Source organism: Thalassophryne amazonica, chromosome 18, assembly GCF_902500255.1.
Source record: "Thalassophryne amazonica chromosome 18, fThaAma1.1, whole genome shotgun sequence".
NCBI lineage: Eukaryota > Metazoa > Chordata > Actinopteri > Batrachoidiformes > Batrachoididae > Thalassophryne > Thalassophryne amazonica.
The window spans coordinates 69,829,972-69,850,708 of record NC_047120.1 but is presented as its reverse complement, the minus strand read 5'-3'; the positions used below and the strand labels follow the sequence as shown (position 1 = coordinate 69,850,708).

The 20,737-nt window shown below is 42.7% G+C and overlaps 1 protein-coding gene across 1 annotated transcript in view; it reads right to left on the bottom strand.

Annotated features, from left to right (window-relative positions):
• abcc3 (ATP-binding cassette, sub-family C (CFTR/MRP), member 3) overlaps positions 1-20,737 on the bottom strand; it is a 108,179-nt gene that overhangs the window by 52,190 nt on the left and 35,252 nt on the right. Inside the window, 2 exon segments of the mRNA XM_034193124.1 lie at positions 1,143-1,274; positions 3,337-3,398. Coding sequence (XP_034049015.1) covers positions 1,143-1,274; positions 3,337-3,398 — 194 coding nt within the window.

Below are 20,737 nucleotides of genomic sequence, written 5' to 3'. Positions count from 1 at the left end.
GTTACTCTGTAAAAAGTGTGGTACTGTGACTGTGTGTTTGGATTATAAGTGGATTTAATAAAACAAAAAATAAAATTACATTCAGTGGATTTTATGTGAACTGAAGTAGCCTGGTTATTGTCAGCCTTGTGCAAACCCGGTTTTGTTGAACGGATTAAGGGATTAAGAGAAACCCAGTTAGCAGTCTTCTAATGCTGCCAGAGAAACCTGATGTCTTGGCCTTGGCTATGCATATTTGTTTAGTGTTTTTTATGTTTTGTTGTTGTTTTTACTTATTTCTAGTTTTATTTCTTAGTTGTATCAGGAAATGTAATGAAATTTTGCACCTCAACACTGCAGCGAGTGCATTAAGTCATCCAAAACAGGGCAAAATCAACTTAAAATTATCTTCAAGCAACCCTGTTAAGAGTGTTAGACCAAGATGATCAATGCTAACAGAGTTCATTTCCACTATGAAAGTCTTAACACTGTTTTAAGAATATAAGAATGTGAGTATGTTACATATAGCAGTAACATACTGTCAAAATTTCATTTTAAAGATGCATTTTCAACATCAGTAACATTGTTGTCTCACTAGTGTGTAGTGATGTGTCCAGTTGCTCAACTTCCTCAGACGTTTCCAAGCTAAAATTCCAACCCGATGGAGCGTTGAAGGCATTTTTCCCCAAGGTAGATGTAATCTCAGAATTTCTTAGGGCATTGAACACAGCATTAGACTTACAGTTTTGCTTTGAAAATCTTCCTGCACATCTTCAGGTACTTTTATATGTTCCCTGAAATAATGAGAATCTATTTAAGTCTGGTTTTTGAGATTTTGCGGGACAAATCAACTAACAAAAATATAAGAGACACGCAGGTTTGGGCCTCAGAGAATTATGGTAGAAATTGGTGTGAGATGGAACTATTAACCCTCAGGGGTCTCGCCAGTGTGTCCTTTTCAAAGTTTCCTTATGTTGACCCGTAAGCAGCTTTAGTCCGACTGCAATTTGATAAAAAAAAACAAAACAAAAAAAACACACCACAAACACAATAAAAGACAGATCCAATAAGACGGCACAAAAAGAAACAAAACATTTCTTGTTGCTGTCCCCAAACCTCGTTTTAATCCAGTCCTCGCCCGTGGTGTTCTATTGCTGATGTACCTGTTGGCTTTGGCCTGCTCTTTCTCCCACTCAGCCAGCAGTTTGGGCACCATCACCTTGGAGCTGTCACGCTGGTTCAAAGACCACAGGTCTTTGGCCTCCAGAGGCATTTTGTAGCCCTTAATGGCGAACCTGAAGGCAAATGAAAGAAAACAGAAAAAAGAAGATATTAACTGGTGATACTGGTACTGACGAAGATAACAACCAACATTAATTATACATATATATACACATATATACACATATATACACATATATATACATATATACACACGAGGTCTATTAGAAAAGTATCCGACCTTATTATTTTTTCAAAAACCATATGGATTTGAATCACGTGTGATTGCGTCAGCCAAGCTTGAACCTTCGTGCGCATGTGTGAGTTTTTTCACGCCTGTCGGTTGTGTCATTCGCCTGTGAGCAGTCTTTGAGTGAGAAGTGGTCCACCCCTCTTGTCTTTTTTTCATTCTTTAGGAATGGCTCAGGGACTGCCGCTTTGCTTGATCAAAATTTTTTCAGAAACTGTGAGGGACATCAAAGTGGACACCATTCGAGAAATTCAGGATGGTTTTTGGTGAAACTTTTATGGGCTTCAAAGAGATTACAGAGTGTTACTTTCACTTTAAGGACGGCCCAGAGCGACTGGTGGTGCGCCGCGCTCCGAAGCCGCCATCGACAGGCTGAGCGACCATTTCATTTCTAAACGGATGGCTGTCTGGATCCGTGACCATCGTGTGCAATTTCTCTGGTTATCACAAGAGCTGGACATCAACCATTTTCCGGCAGATTTCACTTTTAACAAGAGATTTTGTCATGGAAAGCCGAGCGGAGGCTTCGCGCGTCACGATGGATTCGCTACTGGAGCGAGACAAAACCACCTCCGTTTTGGTCTCACAGGACGGCTTTGAAATGGCGTTCAGACAGCTGTCGGTGGTTTTTCCATCGAGTGATTATCCGAGAAATTGTGGATGTGCCTGGACATGCCAGAACATGTCCTGTGAGGCTTCATCACGGTGATGCTTTGCGCCATGCAGCACCGCCGCGACACGTGAAGCCTCTGCTCCTCTTTCCATGACAAAAACTCCTGTAACAGTGGAATGTGCCGTTCATTTCCAAACTGGATGCTGTGTTTTATCTGGGACATCGTCTGACTAGCACAGGAATTGTGAAAAGACTCTGACATCAGCACTTTTTCGGCACATTGAGACAGACGTGCGGAGGAATTCCGCGCGTCGCGGCGGTGCCGCATGGCGCACAGCAACGCTGTGATGAAGCCTCACAGGACATGTTCTGGCATGTCCAGGCACATCGACAATTTCTCGGATAATCACTCTATGGAAAAACCACCGACAGCTGTCTGAACGCCATCTCAAAGCCGTCCTGTGAGACCAAAACGGAGGTGGTTTTGCCTCGCTCCAGTAGCGAATCCATCGTGACGCGCGAAGCCTCCGCTCGGCTTTCCATGACAAAATCTCTTGTTAAAAGTGAAATCTGCCGGAAAATGGTTGATGTCCAGCTCTTGTGATAACCAGAGAAATGGCACACAATGGTCACGGATCCAGACAGCCATCCGTTTAGAAATGAAATGGTCGCTCAGCCTGTCGATAGCTGCTTCGGAGCACGGCGCGCCCCACAGCTGCTGGGGGCCGTCCTTAAAGCGACAGTAACACTCCGTAATCTCTTTGAAGCCCATAAAATTTTCACCAAAAACCATCTGAATTTCTCGAATGGTGTCCACTTTGATGTCCCTCAGTTTCTGAAAAAATTTTGATCAAGCAAAGCGGCAGTCTCTGAGCCATTCCTAAACAATGAAAAAAACGACAAGAGGGGTGGACCACTCCTCACTCAAAGCCTGCTCACAGGCGAATGACGCAACCGACAGGCGTGAAAAAACTCACACATGCACACGAAGGTTCAAGCTTGGCTGACGCAATCACATGTGATTCAAATCCATATGGTTTTTGATAAATAATAAGGTTGGATACTTTTCTAATAGACCTCGTATATTGTTTTCACACAATTTTATAAAGTGGATCCGCCAGACGTCAGTTTTGTTTCTCTTACACATGATGTGATGAATTTATTTTTAAAGTTTTTAATGAGTGTTTAAAATGATTTATAATGTGTGTGTGTGTGTGTGTGTGTGTGTGAGAGAGAGTGATTGGGACAGTGGCAGAAAAGTGCATGGACCTACTTGGTGAACCACCAAAATGTTATGGAGGAAAGAAATCCTGCTGTGTTTTCAGGGCAGGGGTTCTGAAAAGGAAACAGAAAAACAGAGGAGAGAAGGTTCAACAAAGGTGAGGAGGACACACTCCAACGAGCAGCCAGAAGAAACTGACTTTAATGATTTTCCCCAAGATTGCAGCTGCTTGGGAACAACCCACTCGCAACATCAAATATATGAAAACCAGTTCCTCCCGTGCACCACAAGTGCGCGCACACACACACACACACACACACACACACACACACACACACACACACACACACACACACACACACACACACACACACACACACGTGCCCCTGGAGCAGGAAGTGTGACTCACAGCATCTGTAACAACGCTGGAGAAGAGAGGAGGTTTCTCATTGAAGCAGGAGAGAATCAGCTCGCAGACCACCAGGCTGAAGTAGAGGTAGAAGGTCGTGAATCGCAGCTTGTCTGTCACTTCAGTCTGAAACACACATTCAAAGGTACGGCCAGTCCAGGTGAGAAAACCAGGATCCAGTACCAGGTCGACTATCAGGAGCAACAGATGGCGCAGGTAAACCTCGACCCCCCCCCGCCTTTTTTTTTAAATTATTAAATTCGTAAAAGTAATTTTCAGTGTCCCCATTATCATTGTGTTCTATAGTACTGACTTTTATGGAAAAATGTAGAAGCTATTATTCTGATGTGCAAATTGTAATCTGTGATGTTATCTGTTTGCTATTTACATGTTTTCTAAATAATTTATGATTCTTCTGCAAGACCTCATTATTTCTTCCAAGCCCTTGTTCACTTGTGGTATCACACAACCCGATCTTACGCCAAGATTACGACGGCATCACAAAAAGTGATTTTACACTATTAGGTCATGATAACACAAAAATTATTTGTAATGGTATCATGAAATTTGGGTTGACACAAGGCGGGGGGGCGTTGGGGTTAGGGCTAAAAATAGTGACTGAAACTTGACGATGTCACAAAAATATGAAGCATTTCATTGAAGGTATCACAAAAAAAAGTGAGACTGGGCTGGATCACAATACAGTTTTCAAAAACGATATGATTGAATTTAGGTCCCAAGATATGTTTATCACGATACGTAATTTCTCAGTCTTTCTTGTGTAATTGAAAATGTTATACTCACAGAAATATTTGCCCTAACTTTTAAGATATGTATAGGTAACATAATTATTATGCAATTCAGACAATATACTTTATGTATTTTAAATAAATACTGTCATTATTATTGATTTAGAGTAATTATATTTTATTAATACTAAATACATAAAGCTGAGGATTATAGTAGGGGTGGTGGCCAAGTGGTTAATGCACTTGGTTTCAGTGTAGAAGGTTCCCGGTTCAAATCCAGGGCTTGACAATAAGGCAATTTATGCACTGGCCCACAGGGCCAGTAGAATCTGAAAGTTACTGGCCCGGATGAAAATATCACTGGCCCATACTTTCACGCCTGTGCCGAACCGGGGGGTAACTGATAAGAATTTTTTAAATCAACACTCAGACATTAGAATTGGGTTTCCTTAATGTAAAAACACTTGAAAACAAACACAAAATTCTTATACTACATGATAAAAACCTTAAAGTGAGTAAACTTTGAAAAAAATGTCGGTAGGTAACTGATAGGAATTTTTTCAACACTCAGACATTAATACAAAAATTAATTTATTTCTTGATCATTTACAAAATTAATATGTTAAATTTCATAAACCAAGTTCCCTTGCTAATGTTGTCACCGTGGGGTTTCCACAAGGGCATACTGATTATACTTTTAAACTGGCGTATGAAATCATACCACATTGTCTACCAGGACATGGTATATTTCTACTTACTTGTTAGCATATTCTGGCATGGCCCTACAAGTTCCACAGAAGACAACCTCACTCTCCTCATCACGCTCCAGCTATGGCCGTCTTTTCTTCCAGGAAGTTTGCCAAGTTTTCCTCACCCTTTTCTTCTCATATTCAGCATCAGCAGATTTCCTCTTCTGTGCTTGTTTTGAGGGTGATAGCTGTTCTTTCCTTTGCTTTCCTGGTTTCTGCCCAGGGGCAGGAGGTTTCAAGAAATTCATAATATTCACTGCGCTCGATCTTGCTTAAGCGAAAATGACGCATCGATGTTGAAGCGAAATTTGCGCCACATCAGAAGATGCGCCTGCAGACGAAGTTTGTCTGCACTTCGGCAATGTTCCCAACATTGCGAAGTGGTGCAACATGTCCTGTCTCTGGTAGCAGCCTGTGAGCAGGACGTATGTCTCTTTTGTCCTTTATTTCACAACTATGACAAGAGTTTTTGGAGGAGCAGCAGCCCCACAGCAGCGGGAGCGGAGTTTCTTTTTCTTTTTTTTTTCTTTTTTTTTAATTGTTTACATGTGCGCGCGTGAACGGGACAGTTGGTCCTCAAGTTGGGTCCTGCAGAGGCAGAAGGACCGCTGAAAGCAGCCATCATCCAGACGCAGCTCCTGCAGCAAATAATGATACTGCCTGAATTGGGAACGTCTCATGACGTTTGTCAGCTTTCCACAACAACTCGCTCCGTGTGATCAAGGTCCGTCATGTTAACTTGACTGACAACCGGAGCCGGCGAGCTGAATGGAAGCTCCTCCTATTTGATGACGCACCGGGGCGAATTTTCGCAGCAAAAGCAGAGCGACACACCGGGTGAAGGAGGCGCGTCCGTTGCCACGCGACCCCCGCAAATTTGTAGCATCTGATCGCGCCCGGTGTGAACGCGGCATTAGACTAATAAATCTGCCCAAAGCGATTTTAATTCTTACTGGCCCATACGGACCAGTGAAATATGAACTTCACTGGCCCGTGGTGGCCCGGAACATGTAAAAAAGGCCGCCGGGCCATCGGACCAGTGCTATTGTCAAGCCCAGAAATCCCATCCCTGCCACATTTCTCCATGTAATGTGGAGTTGCGTCAGGAAGGGCATCCGGACTAAAATTTGTGCCAATTCAACATGCATACCCCACCTTGGATTTGCTGTGGCGACCCCGAGTGCAAAACAAGGGAGCAGCCGAAGGGACTTACATAAAGCTGAGGATTATGCATTTCAAATAAATAGGATTAATGAATATGCATCATGTAAGGTTTATTTGGTAGGTTTGTATTAAAATGATCTAAAAAAAAAGGAAATGGGAATTTGGCATGTAATAAAATTACATAAATCTTAAAAGTTAGGGCAAATATTTCTGTGAGTGTAGAGTATTACCCAAAAAATAAACAATTAAATACAGTATTTTCAAGAGTATAAGTTACATTTTGTTTTTTCGGGGCCTTTAAAGGAGCTGACGTGCCAATATGTAAGCTCATCTGTATCCTTGGACAAGATACTTAGTATTCTACAGATATTTATTCTGTTCATTATTAATGATTATTAGGGCCACTGGGACCTGAGTACACAATTTCACTTTTTCAGACTTCTCCTTCAGAGGAATGACAATAAGGAATCTTTGATGCTTGTCTCAGTCCACCCAGCTGTAAAGGGGAACTGGCCTCAGCTGGGGAAGTATCCTGGGTCAGACTGGAGTCCGTACTCTATGGTCCACCTTTGTTGTTTGGTCTGAGACTTGGGGTGGTGACACCAGGTGCCCCCTTGTTGCCAGTGATAGTAGACCTGAATAAGTTCAAGTTGGGAGGCGGGTTTGTTTTTAGTTGTTGCTTTGTAGAGCAGAAACAAAGATATTTTTTGAAAGTGATTAACATATCAAACTGTGAGCTCAAATTAGTGCTGGCTGGGTGGAATTACTACACCCCAAATACTCATGGCAACACTCCGACCAGTTCTTTGCACACGTCAGTAAAATTAGCAGAATTGTTTAATAGTCCTGTGTTGCTTCTTTACACCTTTTCTGCCTAATCTTGTAGATTTTGGTGGGCCGTGCAGCACTGCAGTGATACAGGAAGTGTGACTCTCAGGAAAAACACTCCTCCCCACTCTGTGTAGTGGTGCCCCAGGCTGACCCCCCCCCACAACAAAAAAAGCCACTCGCCAAACAGCTAGGCGGAGACAACCCACATAGAAACTGCTTCTGATTGAATCACATAGCGGTACAACTCGGTGTTGTGAGAGGGTTGTTGAACACAAAAAAAGGAGATGCCTTCTGTTACACTAGCTGCAAGACACAAAACCCACACACACAGGATAAAAGTAAGCCCCTTGGCTGCTCCCTTGTTTGCACTTGGGGTCGCCACAGCAAATCCAAGGTGGATCTGCATGTTGAATTGGCACAAGTTTTACGCCGGATGCCCTTCCTGACGCAACTCCACATTACATGGAGAAATGTGGCAGGGGTGGGATTTGAACCCGGAACCTTCTGAACTGAAACCAAGCGCATTAACCACTTGGCCACCACCCCTGCACTTGGCCACACACAGGATAATCCTACATAAAAAATGCTGAATGTGTATGTGTGTGTGTGTGTGTCCGCAGCCCATATATGGGTAAAGAGGTGGAGTATGGTTGAGACCATGTGACCTGGACAGGACATATGAAACCCAAACACTGACCAGCTCAGCTAACAGGCTAACCTTGGTTCAGGTGTTTATTAAGTTCTAAATTCAGGGGCTGAGCGATGGCTTCCTTGATCCTTTTTTATCTTTTTCATTACGGACTCTAACCAACAGGTAATTTCTACTCATAAATATAAAAGACAAGTCAGCCTTTAAATCTCAACCTGTTTTGTAAAAAAAAAACCCAACAAAAAACAAAAAAGCACCACTTATCATATTGGATCAAATTGTAAAATTAGAAATTATTGTTGAATTTTCAAATTTCCAGCAGTCCGAACACTTCTGTCTGGAAAAATAACAAAATCAAAGGTTAAAACAGTAATATTTCATCAAAAATCACTATATTCTACATGTTGTAGCGTGAGTGGGATCTGAATCCAGGTCTACATATTAGTGAAACCCTGCTGTTTATTCTGGCATCATGCAACTACACTCAACAAAAATATAAACGCAACACTTTTGGTTTTGCTCCCATTTTGTATGAGATGAACTCAAAGATCTAAAACTTTTTCCACATACACAATATCACAATTTCCCTCAAATATTGTTCACAAACCAGTCTAAATCTGTGATAGTGAGCACTTCTCCTTTGCTGAGATAATCCATCCCACCTCACAGGTGTGCCATATCAAGATGCTGATTAGACACCATGATTAGTGCACAGGTGTGCCTTAGACTACCCACAATTAAAGGCCACTCTGAAAGGTGCAGTTTTGTTTTATTGGGGGGGGATACCAGTCAGTATCTGGTGTGACCACCACTTGCCTCATGCAGTGCAACACATCTCCTTCACATAGAGTTGATCAGGTTGTCAATTGTGGCCTGTGGAATGTTGGTCCACTCCTCTTCAATGGCTGTGCGAAGTTGCTGGATATTGGCAGGAACTGGTACACGCTGTCGTATACGCCGGTCCAGAGCATCCCAAACATGCTCAATGGGTGACATGTCCGGTGAGTATGCCGGCCATGCAAGAACTGGGACATTTTCAGCTTCCAAGAATTGTGTACAGATCCTTGCAACATGGGGCCGTGCATTATCCTGCTGCAACATGAGGTGATGTTCTTGGATGTATGGCACAACAATGGGCCTCAGGATCTCGTCACGGTATCTCTGTGCATTCAAAATGCCATCAATAAAATGCACCTGTGTTCTTCGTCCATAACAGACGCCTGCCCATACCATAACCCCACTGCCACCATGGGCCACTCGATCCACAACACTGACATCAGAAAACCGCTCACCCACACGACGCCACACACGCCGTCTGCCATCTGCCCTGGACAGTGTGAACCGGGATTCATCCGTGAAGAGAACACCTCTCCAACGTGCCAAACGCCAACGAATGTGAGCATTTGCCCACTCAAGTTGGTTACAACGACGAACTGGAGTCAGGTCGAGACCCCGATGAGGATGACGAGCATGCAGATGAGCTTCCCTGAGACAGTTTCTGACAGTTTGTGCAGAAATTCTTTGGTTATGCAAACTGATTGTTTCAGCAGCTGTCCGAGTGGCTGGTCTCAGACGATCTTGGAGGTGAACATGCTGGATGTGGAGGTCCTGGGCTGGTGTGGTTACACGTGGTCTGCGGTTGTGAGGCTGGTTGGATGTACTGCCAAATTCTCTGAAACGCCTTATGGTAGAGAAATGAACATTCAATACACGAGCAACAGCTCTGGTTGACATTCCTGCTGTCAGCATGCCAATTGCACGCTCCCTCAAATCTTGCGACATCTGTGGCATTGTGCTGTGTGATAAAACTGCACCTTTCAGAGTGGCCTTTTATTGTGGGCAGTCTAAGGCACACCTGTGCACTAATCATGGTGTCTAATCAGCATCTTGATATGGCACACCTGTGAGGTGGGATGGATTATCTCAGCAAAGGAGAAGTGCTCACTATCACAGATTTAGACTGGTTTGTGAACAATATTTGGAAATGGTGATATTGTGTATGTGGAAAAAGTTTTAGATCTTTGAGTTCATCTTATACAAAATGGGAGTAAAACCAAAAGTGATGCGTTTATATTTTTGTTGAGTGTAAAATGTTGGCGACATTCTTATATAAACAAATAAATGTTTACATACCGGCCAGTATCGAGCTACACAAACATGATCAAGCTCATGTCCAATATGGTCATTGACATGACAGGCGTTGGTGCATCAAACCTTTAGATCTGTTATTCCAGAAAATTCCTGGGGCGGCATTAAGTGCACAATGTTTCTACACTCTGACCTTCTGAGAGTCTTTGTCATACCAAGTGTGTGTGAGCTTTAAGATGCTGGTGGGTGAAGTGAAGGAATCCTGGATGGAGAAGTCTCTCAATGTATGCTAACGGCATGTGGGGCTTACCTGGCTGTACACCTGAAGGATCTTGGAGCGGAAAGGCACAATGGCACACAGCAAAGACAGGAACCAGAAGATGAAGAGGACCCCTGAGGATTGAACTCCACGTAACCTTTCAAACTGGATCAGAAACGTGGCCAAGAGCTGAGACGGACAAGAGAAGGAGAAAGAGGGGATGCAGGAGAGATGGAGTTAGTCGAGGCAGAATGGCTGAGGTGATGAAAGGTAAACATCTGTGGATCTTCACGCTGGTTGAGCAGTTTTCTGGCTTCTGTTTAACCTGACAGGGCATTCAAATGTCCACAGGAGCTGCTCAAATGTAACTATCAGAATTCAGCTTTTGTGTTGCTACTTTTAAATATTTGGAAAAGTTGTTATTGAATAATTAGGCTCACCATGAAGTGGAAAGAGGCTACTGTAATGGCCATGTTTGTTTGTCTGTGCATGGCAATATCTTCAAAACATAGAGCCATTCAATCAAACTTCACTGATAAAGGAGGTGAGCACAGAAAGGTCAAGCTCAAAACAGCGGTCATTACTTAAAATAAACTCATGACCATAACTTTGGCAATAAATGAAACATGATTTTCTATATACTGTATTTTACAGACTACATGTTCCAGGTTTTTTCCTTGTTTCACTGATTCTGCAACTTTTGAATTTTGAAGTGACTTGTGTATGGAAAAAACACTACATTGTACAATGGCCAAAATCTGGCGCAGTCTACATGCATGGCAAGCTGTATGGAGAATGAGGTACTATGAGTCACACTCTGGAGCAGAAGGTGGTGGTAATGTATAATTAAGCTGAATGCCACCTGCTATAAAATAATAAGAAAAAAATCTGAATGAGAAGGATGCACTGTGTCTGACAAAATGAGTGAAATTAATAAATCATGTTCCCAAACTGAAGGACAGCACTCCTGTAGAAAGAAAGGGAGTAATCTTCATGTGACTTGGCACTCCACTTGTTTTGGACTTTGTGGGACAGCCATAACAGCAACGAAGAAGACGGCTAGGCAAAATTAAGTCCAGTTATAATGTTTTAAATATACAAAAGGATGTTTAAAAGGTTTAATTATATTAATGAGGTAAGCATGCACATGTTTAGCATTGAACAGATGTTTTCCTCTGTTCAAAGCAGTTAACACTTGAGTTCTTTGCGCCTCATACAAAACACAAAGTTAGCCTCTGCTTGCTAACGCAGTGTTTGCATTATAAAAACAAAAGCATCAAAATTAATTCTGATTCTTGTTGCATGAAGCATTAGCACCACATTTTAAAAGTTTTTGCTCTATGGCAAGATGCATTATCATCTTGAAAAATGATTTCATCATCCCCAAACATCCTTTCAATTGTCCAAAATATCAATGTAAACTTGTGCATTTATTGATGATGTAATGACAGCCATCTCCCCAGTGCCTTTACCTGTCATGCAGCCCCATATCATCAATGACTGTGGAAATTTACATGTTCTCTTCAGGCAGTCATCTTTATAAATCTCAGTGGAACGGCACCAAACAAAAGTTCCAGCATCATCACCTTGCCCAATGCAGATTCGAGATTCATCACTGAATATGACTTTCATCCAAATCATCCACAGTCCACGACTGCTTTTCCTTAGCCCATTGTAACCTTGTTTTTTCTGTTTAGGTGTTAATGCCTTTCGTTTAGCTTTTCTGTATGTAAATCCCATTTCCTTTAGGCGGTTTCTTACAGTTCAGTCACAGACGTTGACTCCAGTTTCCTCCCATTCGTTCTTCATTTGTTTTGTTGTACATTTTTTCGATTTTTGAGACATATTGCTTTAAGTTTTCTGTCTTGACGCTTTGATGTCTTCCTTGGTCTACCAGTATGTTTGCCTTTAACAACCTTCCCATGTTGTTTGTATTTGGTCCAGAGTTTAGACACAGCTGACTGTGAACAACCAACATCTTTTGCAACATTGCGTGATGATTTACTCTCTTTTAAGAGTTTGATAATCCTCTCCTTTGTTTCAATTGACATCTCTCGTGTTGGAGCCATGATTCACGTCAGTCCACTTGGTGCAACAGCTCTCCAAGGTGTGTTCACTCCTTCTTAGATGCAGACTAACGAGCAGATCTGATATGATGCAGGTGTTAGTTTTGGAGATGAAATTTACAGGGTGATTCCATAATTTATTCCTCAGAATTGAGTGATTCCATATTTTTTTCCTCTGCTTGGTCTAAAAAAGTAACCGTTACTGACTGCCACAATCTTTTTTTTCTTGATTTCTTATAGTGTTTCTTAAAGCCAGAAAGTTGCCATTTGAAATGACTTTAGTTTGTGTCATGTCTGTGATCTGCTTTTTTTCTACACAATTAAACAAATGAATGAACATCCTCCGAGGCCGGTGATTCCATAATTTTTGCCAGGGGTTGTACCTGCCTAAAAAGAGAAAAAAAAAAGGTCCTAACAGTGTGCAGGCCTTTCTAAATTGTATTCTGCAGTTTTAGTTTTTGTCTGATTGTTTTTGCTTGGATATGTGGACACTTTCCCTTCCTGGAAATGCAATATCAAAATGAAGTTCATGAAAATGTAGCCATTTAATGTAGTTCAGTGTTATTAGAAACAGTTAAGTATTTAAAGTCATTCAGTTTGTACTTTTAAATGTGTCGACATCCCCTAAAACCCTGATCTTTACACAGTCTACTTTACACAGGTCTTCTCACCATGGTCATGCCGAGCACCAGCGGGGTGATGAAGTAGATGGGCGGCTCGATGTGTCCATGCCTCAGCTCATGGAATGTGTAGAAGAGATCCGTCCAACATACGATCCACAACAACAAGCCAAACGCCTGAGAGAGTGTGAAACAACACAAAGAATTAAAAAAAAAAAAAAAAAAAAAACCTACACGAGGAAAATAATGAGGTCTAAGCAGTAAGAACACTGAATTCCATGCTGACCGTCTTGACTCTGTTCACGATGGACATCATGATATAGCCTTTGTTGTTCCTCTTCAGATAGAAGATGTAAAATGGACCGGCTGCCCACAGGTAGACACACGGCAGCCATGATAGTACGGAGAGCTGAAAACACTCTGGGAGGTCGGGGCCGATCCGTGTGGAGTGTCTGATTCTCGACCTGCAGAGACAAGAAGAAGGGGACATGTGGACAACACAGATGTTAGGAAAGATTAGACTCACAGTTCAGTCCGAGATGATCAATGAAACAGATCAAGAAACAATCAGTCGGTTTGTTGACTTTCTGTGTTCATTTACATAACATTTAGCTGGATGTCAGTGTACTCACTTTTTTGGACACCTTACAGGGTAATCAATATCAAAAATAACCCTGTACTTGCAGCCTCACTGCCTGGCTTATCAACAGACAACCTTTTGATGACCAGCAGCTTTTGCAGGTTTAAACATGTCCACGCGACTGCACAGGGACATAACTTCAAATCCAACATTTTTCTGCACCCTAGACATAGAAACAGTCTGAAACACTGACAATGTCTCACATTTCCTCATGCCTGACATCAGCCGGGTTGGCATAAAATCCAGTTTCTCATGTTTTGACCAAGATCCTGTTGCCAGAAACTCTCAGCACAGCCGTCGACATTCCAGTGTCCGTAACAGTGTTCATGTTGCCTTGTCAAAGGCTTTTTCAAGCCATGCAGAGATGGAACAGCTATTCCAGCAACAACAATCAGTTCCAGGGGTGCAAGAAGGAGACAAGTGAGGAAAGCCACCAAGACACACACGATTAACTCTGCAGGAGTTATCAAGGAATCACAGCTTGATGGTGGAGCGGAACAGATTCAGATCAACTCTGGGCTCAAATCTCTCATGTGCTTTCTAGCAAACTGTAGTTGAGACATCATGTTTTGTTTTCAACTAAATCCTTCTCGATGCCATACGTATAACTGAGGATGCAACAGCCGAGGTTCTCCAAACGCAGCAACAGAAGCCTCTCATTCATTCAGAGTTGTGACGATTGTGTTCGGTTGTTTGATTAACAGTTATTTTTTGCAGAATTGGTGATCGTTTTCATAAGCAGTGGGTTGGGTGCTGGTATTAAAAATAATGACCATGTTGATTCAGTACAACATGGAGGTCAGAAGTAACAGTGAAGCTAATCTCACCAAGCCATAGATATCTGCTAATTATTGTTAACAGTGCTAACATGTAATTAAATAATACTAAAGTTTCATGCAGTGGAAATGATGGAGCTCTGACTACTAGCCACAGCTAGAAACTAGTGGTTGGCTGCCTGGACCCGCCAGCACATACGAGCTGTCACTCAAAGAAACCAAACCCTGAATTATGCATCACTTTATGCATCCGTTTAAGCTATTTTAAACCAATAGCTTAAACTGATTATTTATGTCAAATTCACTCTCGCTATAACGTACTAGCTATAAAGACCAAAACATTTTTTTTACCAGATTGTAAACATGTTTATTTCAACTTAACATTGGTGAATTTTACAGGCTTCTACAGGAAGTGACTGACTTTTGGAGCCATTGTCAACTGGCCATTCAAGGAACTCTAAGAATTAGCACTTCCACACTGGCTTCATTTTTCATCACCATGCAGGGTGGAGCTTTGCTGTAATGTGTGAGACCGTCCAATCTGCTGCCTCGGTGAGGATCAGCCTTTTAAAATCAAATCCATCTTCCAAGTCAGGACTCTTAATGTTAGAATTTTGGAAAATACTTTGTGTCAGGCCAGAAAGGATTAAGGAAAAGCTGCATGTTCACAGTGACACACGAAGGAGCAGGAGCCGCATTTAATTAAATCTCTGCTGGAGAACAATAACGAACTTATCCAAAGGACATCCGGAGGAGAAATGTAAAGTAAACACGAATCATGCTCTGATGCAGCTCTGACTCGGTTATCATGTTAACACAGTGGAAGGCTCGGCCGCACACAGACCCAAGATAAACACAGCTGCCAACCTCTCTCCGTGCACCGCCACACCCACCCGCTGAAACAGGCTCCAACGGGAGAGCAGCAGTAGGAGGTGACAGGTAATTTTTCACCCATGGAGGAGGAGCCTGCAGGAGGACTGGTTTATGTTTTAAATAGTGAGCAGCTGGAAAAAATCTGCCCCAGATCCTATATCGACACCTGCGGCCCCTAAATGCAGATGCGAGCGCTGCACGGAAGTCGCCAAGCTAATTAGCAGAAACATGACCGTGACTGTGACAACAGTCGTGCTCTTTGCAGGTTAGACTGGCCGTGCATGGTTTAGCTCCACAGTAAAGTTAGATGTTCACCGTACACACAGAATATTTTCAGATTTTGCAAATGGCCAGCTGAGATTTGTGTAAACTTTTATGTAGAAGATCAACAGTGAGTCACTCGATTGGATTTTTCCCCTTTTAGCAACACTGGATCCTCAATTCTGGGTAGACATTCGCCATTGTAATTGTTTTGTTTGTTTCAGATGCTGGCATTGTATTTGCATGAAGTAAGTAACAATAAGCCCATTAAATAAATAAATGTTGTTTCCTTCTACACGTGGCTATTCTCCTTCACTGTAAATGTCAGTGGAGCCAGAGACGAGACACACGTCCCATCACAACCATCAATCAGCTGTTGTCTGTTATGGCATCTGCAGAGTTTGCAATGCACATAATTTGTGCAGAACACATCAATATTGTGTGTCGACGACCTCCAGCCAAAGGCACAGAAAGTAACATTCATATTTCACACGTTGCTCTTATCTTTCTCAGAATGAGACGCACGGCTGGGAGGTAAATGTCAGCTTTAAGAGCGTTCACGTGTCTCAGCCGCACACGGGGGACTGTGCACTGAGTAAACACCGTTTAATGACTGACCAAAACAGCACAAAGAGCTTTTCTTGCTCCCATTAAATACACATTAATTCTTATCTCAGAAACAAAGCAAGTGAATGAACATAAACAGGATTAGTTAGTTTCTTTAAAGGCAGCTCACCTTCCTGCAGAGAGGCTTCAAATGGGCCTGATCACGGCTGAAAGTCAAATATTTGTCTGCAAACAAATACACTTAAACATATTTCTTAGAAAGGTTGCTTAACGAATGATAATGAACAAAGGTCATTACACAAGGTCAATGAAGTGAAGATCCTTTCAGAAAGAGTCAAACGACATGAGGAACTGACGAACTGCTTCAGCATTTTTCCTTCTCGTGATTTGTGGTTTTGCTGAGTCTCGCAGTGAAACAAACTTGAAGCACAGGTTCACTTCTTTACACTCTTAGTCATATTAAAACATCGGTGACATCACAGTGGCTTAGTGGTTAGCACTGTTGCCTTACAACAAGAAGGTCATGGAATCGCTTCCCGCCCTTTCTGTGCGGAGTTTGCATGTTCTCCCATGTTTACATGCGTTTCCTCCCACAATCAAAAACATGCTTATTTAGGGTCCGCTCCTTTCTCTGCCCCTGACCAAGACAGCGTCTCTACATCTGGAGTTGGGCACTGGACTGTGGCTGCACACTGCCCATAGTGGTGGATGCTGTCTAACTGTAATAGACCGTTGTTACATTTTGAGGTGCGCATGAGCAGTGGAGCATAAATGTTGTGGGACAAAGCGTGAACTCCCAGCTCTGTTCCCAGTGTGGGGGCAAAGCATCAAATGCATATCCATCCAAACACGTCCAAGGAGGGCTCTCCGTGCAGGCTAAGGAGGACCTGATGCCCTCTACAGCGTGTATACCCGCAGGTCACACTGTTGGAACCTGCTTGATAGCAGGTGTAACTTACCTTTAAACATATTGACAGAGCATGTTAATGATGTGTTAATGGGGTGTTTGTCTTCACCCTGCAGCTCCAGATTCAAGTTACTGAGCCTTCTCAATCAGATCAGCTAAATCCAAGAGCCACTGACTGCCTTCTAGCTATGCATATTCAGCATGGTTTGAACATTTCAGAAATTGTTTAATTTCGGGCAACAATTCAGAAAACCGTACCAGAAATTTACCTCAGCTGAGCCATTGAACGTCTGTGTTCAGTAGTAACTCTATGTGTTCTGCACCTGTCTCCTCCAGCTGCGTACGGATAATCACCTTTACAGACTCCTGGCCCGAACAGAACACGCAATCTTGTTAGCCACATCCATTATGTCTTCCATATTAAAATCTTCCCACTCAACCATTGCTGGTGAATTAGACAACCCCTAACCCAGCAACACATCCAGCTATCACTGGAGCCCCCTCAGTTGTAATAGAGATGGGTTTGAAGAGGGCAAATGGCTCTTATTAACAAATTCCATAAAAACTTACACTCGTGTCAATATCATTCTCAATTGCCGTTCAACATCCCTCCGGCATCCAATTCTCTGGCATCGCTGTGTAACAGAATTTCTTGAGATCTGCACATCCTGAATAGCACAGGGTTAGACAAATATTTTTTGAGCCTATTGGTCAGGACCAGTAGCACCATATATGTTACTGGTCCTCCTTGTCCAAGGTGGTGGTCCCAGGTATTTGGAAGGTCAGGAGCCTCCTATATATTGTATTCAGTCATATTGTATTTGTAAATCTATAGCATGATAGACCGTTTTCATTTTGTGTTGAATGTATGTAAAGTTTGTTTTGTTTATAACTCCAAATCTGAAAGTTTGGATGACATGAACTATGGGGGGAATCCTATAATGATTGTTATGTGTCGGACGCAGCTCGGAGAACCGACCAGCGTTTGAAGGACCCAGTATGAAATAAGCAGAGCACGGTACAAAGGCTAACTGAATTTAATACATAACAGTGATACAAAACATAACAAAAGAAAGTGCGGTCTGGCGTGGTGCGCTCCCAGCAGCGCTAACGGTCCGGAGCCAGAAGCTGTTCGGACCCAAGGACCCCGCCGACACCCCCCAGGTGGCCGCAACAAACCGGTCTGTGAAAGAAGGAACCATTATGTGAGTCCACACTCTACACACAGAGAGAACACTTAAAGGTGTACAAACAGCAAACACTTCCTGGCTTGATTACTAATCAGCTTCCCAACCTGCAGGCATGGAACATCCAGTTCACAAAACTCCACTGCAGTGGAAGCCGATACATGACTAACATACAGCTCAATATAATAAGGTGTGAGGGACACCACATTTACTGACTGTATAAATGTTAGTCACAAAATCTAACTTACCTCAGGAAGTGTGCTGACGAGCGTGAGACCTCACCCCTCCTCTTTCACAGACCGTGCATCAAACCCTGGACATTCTCTGCATCCACTGATGATGAGATGGCTCCCGAGACGACGATCTCACCCGTCTGGTCACAAGGTCGAGTCTCTGGCAAATACACACTGTATACTCCAGTCTTAAATGCCACCATGTTCCAATCCATATAGATGCACCTCAGCTGTGAGTCCTGACGAGCCGCAGGTGATCAGGGTGAGGTCCTGATAACCTCAGCAACACAGCCACTCAGTCCCAAATGCAAGCCACCTGGAAGGAAAAACAAAAGACAGAAACAAAAAGGCAGCCAGGCCCCCCAGCCATACAACAATGATCCTACTTTGACTTCTATTTACTGCAGACTGTGAAACCTATATATTTCATGTTTTGTGAGTTCAGCTTTATTTTATTGTTAATATAATATAATATACAAGGTCTATTAGAAAAGTATCCGACCTTATTATTTTTTCAAAAACCATATGGATTTGAATCACGTGTGATTACATCAGACATGCTTGAACCCTCGTGGGCATGCGAGAGTTTTTTCACGCCTGTGGGCAGTCTTTGAGTGAGGAGTGGTCCACCCTCTCGTCGATTTTTTCATTGTTTAGGAATGGCTCAGAGACTGCTGCTTTGTTTGATCAAAATTTTTTCAAAACTGTAAGGCACAACTGAGTGGACACCATTCGGTAAATGCAGCTGGTTTTCGGTAAAAATTTTAACGGCTGATGAGAGATTTTGGTCCGGTAGTGTCGCTTTAAGATGGCCCATGGCGCCTGACGGCGATCTGCACTTCGAGGCGGCAGCGCCTCGCCGTTTCAAGTTGAAAACTTCCACATTTCAGGCTCTGCTGACCCAGGAAGTCGTCAGAGAACAGAGAACATTCAGAAGAGGCCGGCATGAGGACTTTATGCGGACATTCCACTGTTTAAGAACATTTTGTAATGAAAGAACGTGCGGGCAGAGTCGCATGTCGGGCCGGACCCGACCGCGGGGGGTCGCGACAGGAAAAACACCTCCGTTGGAAACCTTAACGGACAAGTTGGAACATGCCCAAGCTGTTAAACAATTTCAGTTACTCACTTGTTGAAAGCCATCAAAAGCCGCCTGAATTTTACAAATGGTTTTCAACACTGAGGTGTTTTTTCCTGTCGCGGCGCACACAGATTCACCGAGTCGTCACGGAAACGACTCGGCAAATTTGCGCGCACGTCTTTCATTACAAAATGTCCTTAAACAGTGGAATGTCCGCATAAACTCCTCATGCCGGCCTCTTCTGAATCTTCTCTGTTCTCTCACGACGTCCTGGGTCAACAGAGCCTTAAATTAGGATGATTTCAGCTTGAAACAGGCCGACGACGGTGCCTGGAAGCGCTGCAGGACGTCCCGCTCCGTGGGAAGTCCTTACACCGACAGAAACCCCATAATCTCTCATCAGCCGTTAAACTTATCACCGAAAACCAGCTGAATTTCTCGAATAGTGTCCACTCGGATATTCCTCACAGGTCCAGAAAAAAGTTTGATAAAGCAACGCGCGCCGTCTCGAGCAGCGTGTGAAACAAAGGAATTCAGCCGAGAGGGCGGGACCACATCTCTCAAGGCCTGCCCACAGGGAAATGACGTCACCGACACGCGTGAAAAAACTGACGCATGCGCACGAGGTTCAAGCATGATTGGTGTAATCGCATGTCAATCAAATCCATATAGTTTTTTTTTTTATAAAACTACCGGTTAGTTTTGTAAGATACCTCGTATGTATATATATATATATATATATATATAATATATATCTCCATTCCTACATTTAAGGCCTGCAGCATTTTCCAAGAAAAAAAAAAGGCTGGGACAGGGCAGTTTATTCTAAATGTAAGAATTAATTAATCATTTTAACAGCCAGTTTTCTTGAGAAATGTCAGGGGATAAAAACATGAACATTTACAAGTCACATGACTATTTCTTAGACTTCATTTACAAAATCATTCAGAAATACAAACAGTGTGGTACTTTATGTAGGCGTTCTCAAAAACTAAATGTCCATGCTAGGAGACAAGTGAAGGAAGCCACCAAGACACAACTCTGGAAAATCTTTTGGCTTCTGTGGGTGTGAGTGGAGAAACTTGGAATAGTGCAACATTTTTATCTTCATTTTACATCCAGTCCCAACTTTTTCTGATTTGTGGTTGTTTCTGTTGCATTTCTGAAATTATAGAACTGCTATAAAGAAAAGTGTGAACATTTTATTGTTCTTTAAAACTTTGTAGAAATAATGTAAACACCAAACTCTTTTAAAAAAGGAACAAAAATACACAGACATGTGCAGGAAGACTTTGATATAAACTGAACAGAAGAAAGGAGGCTGATTTAACTCCCCACATTTT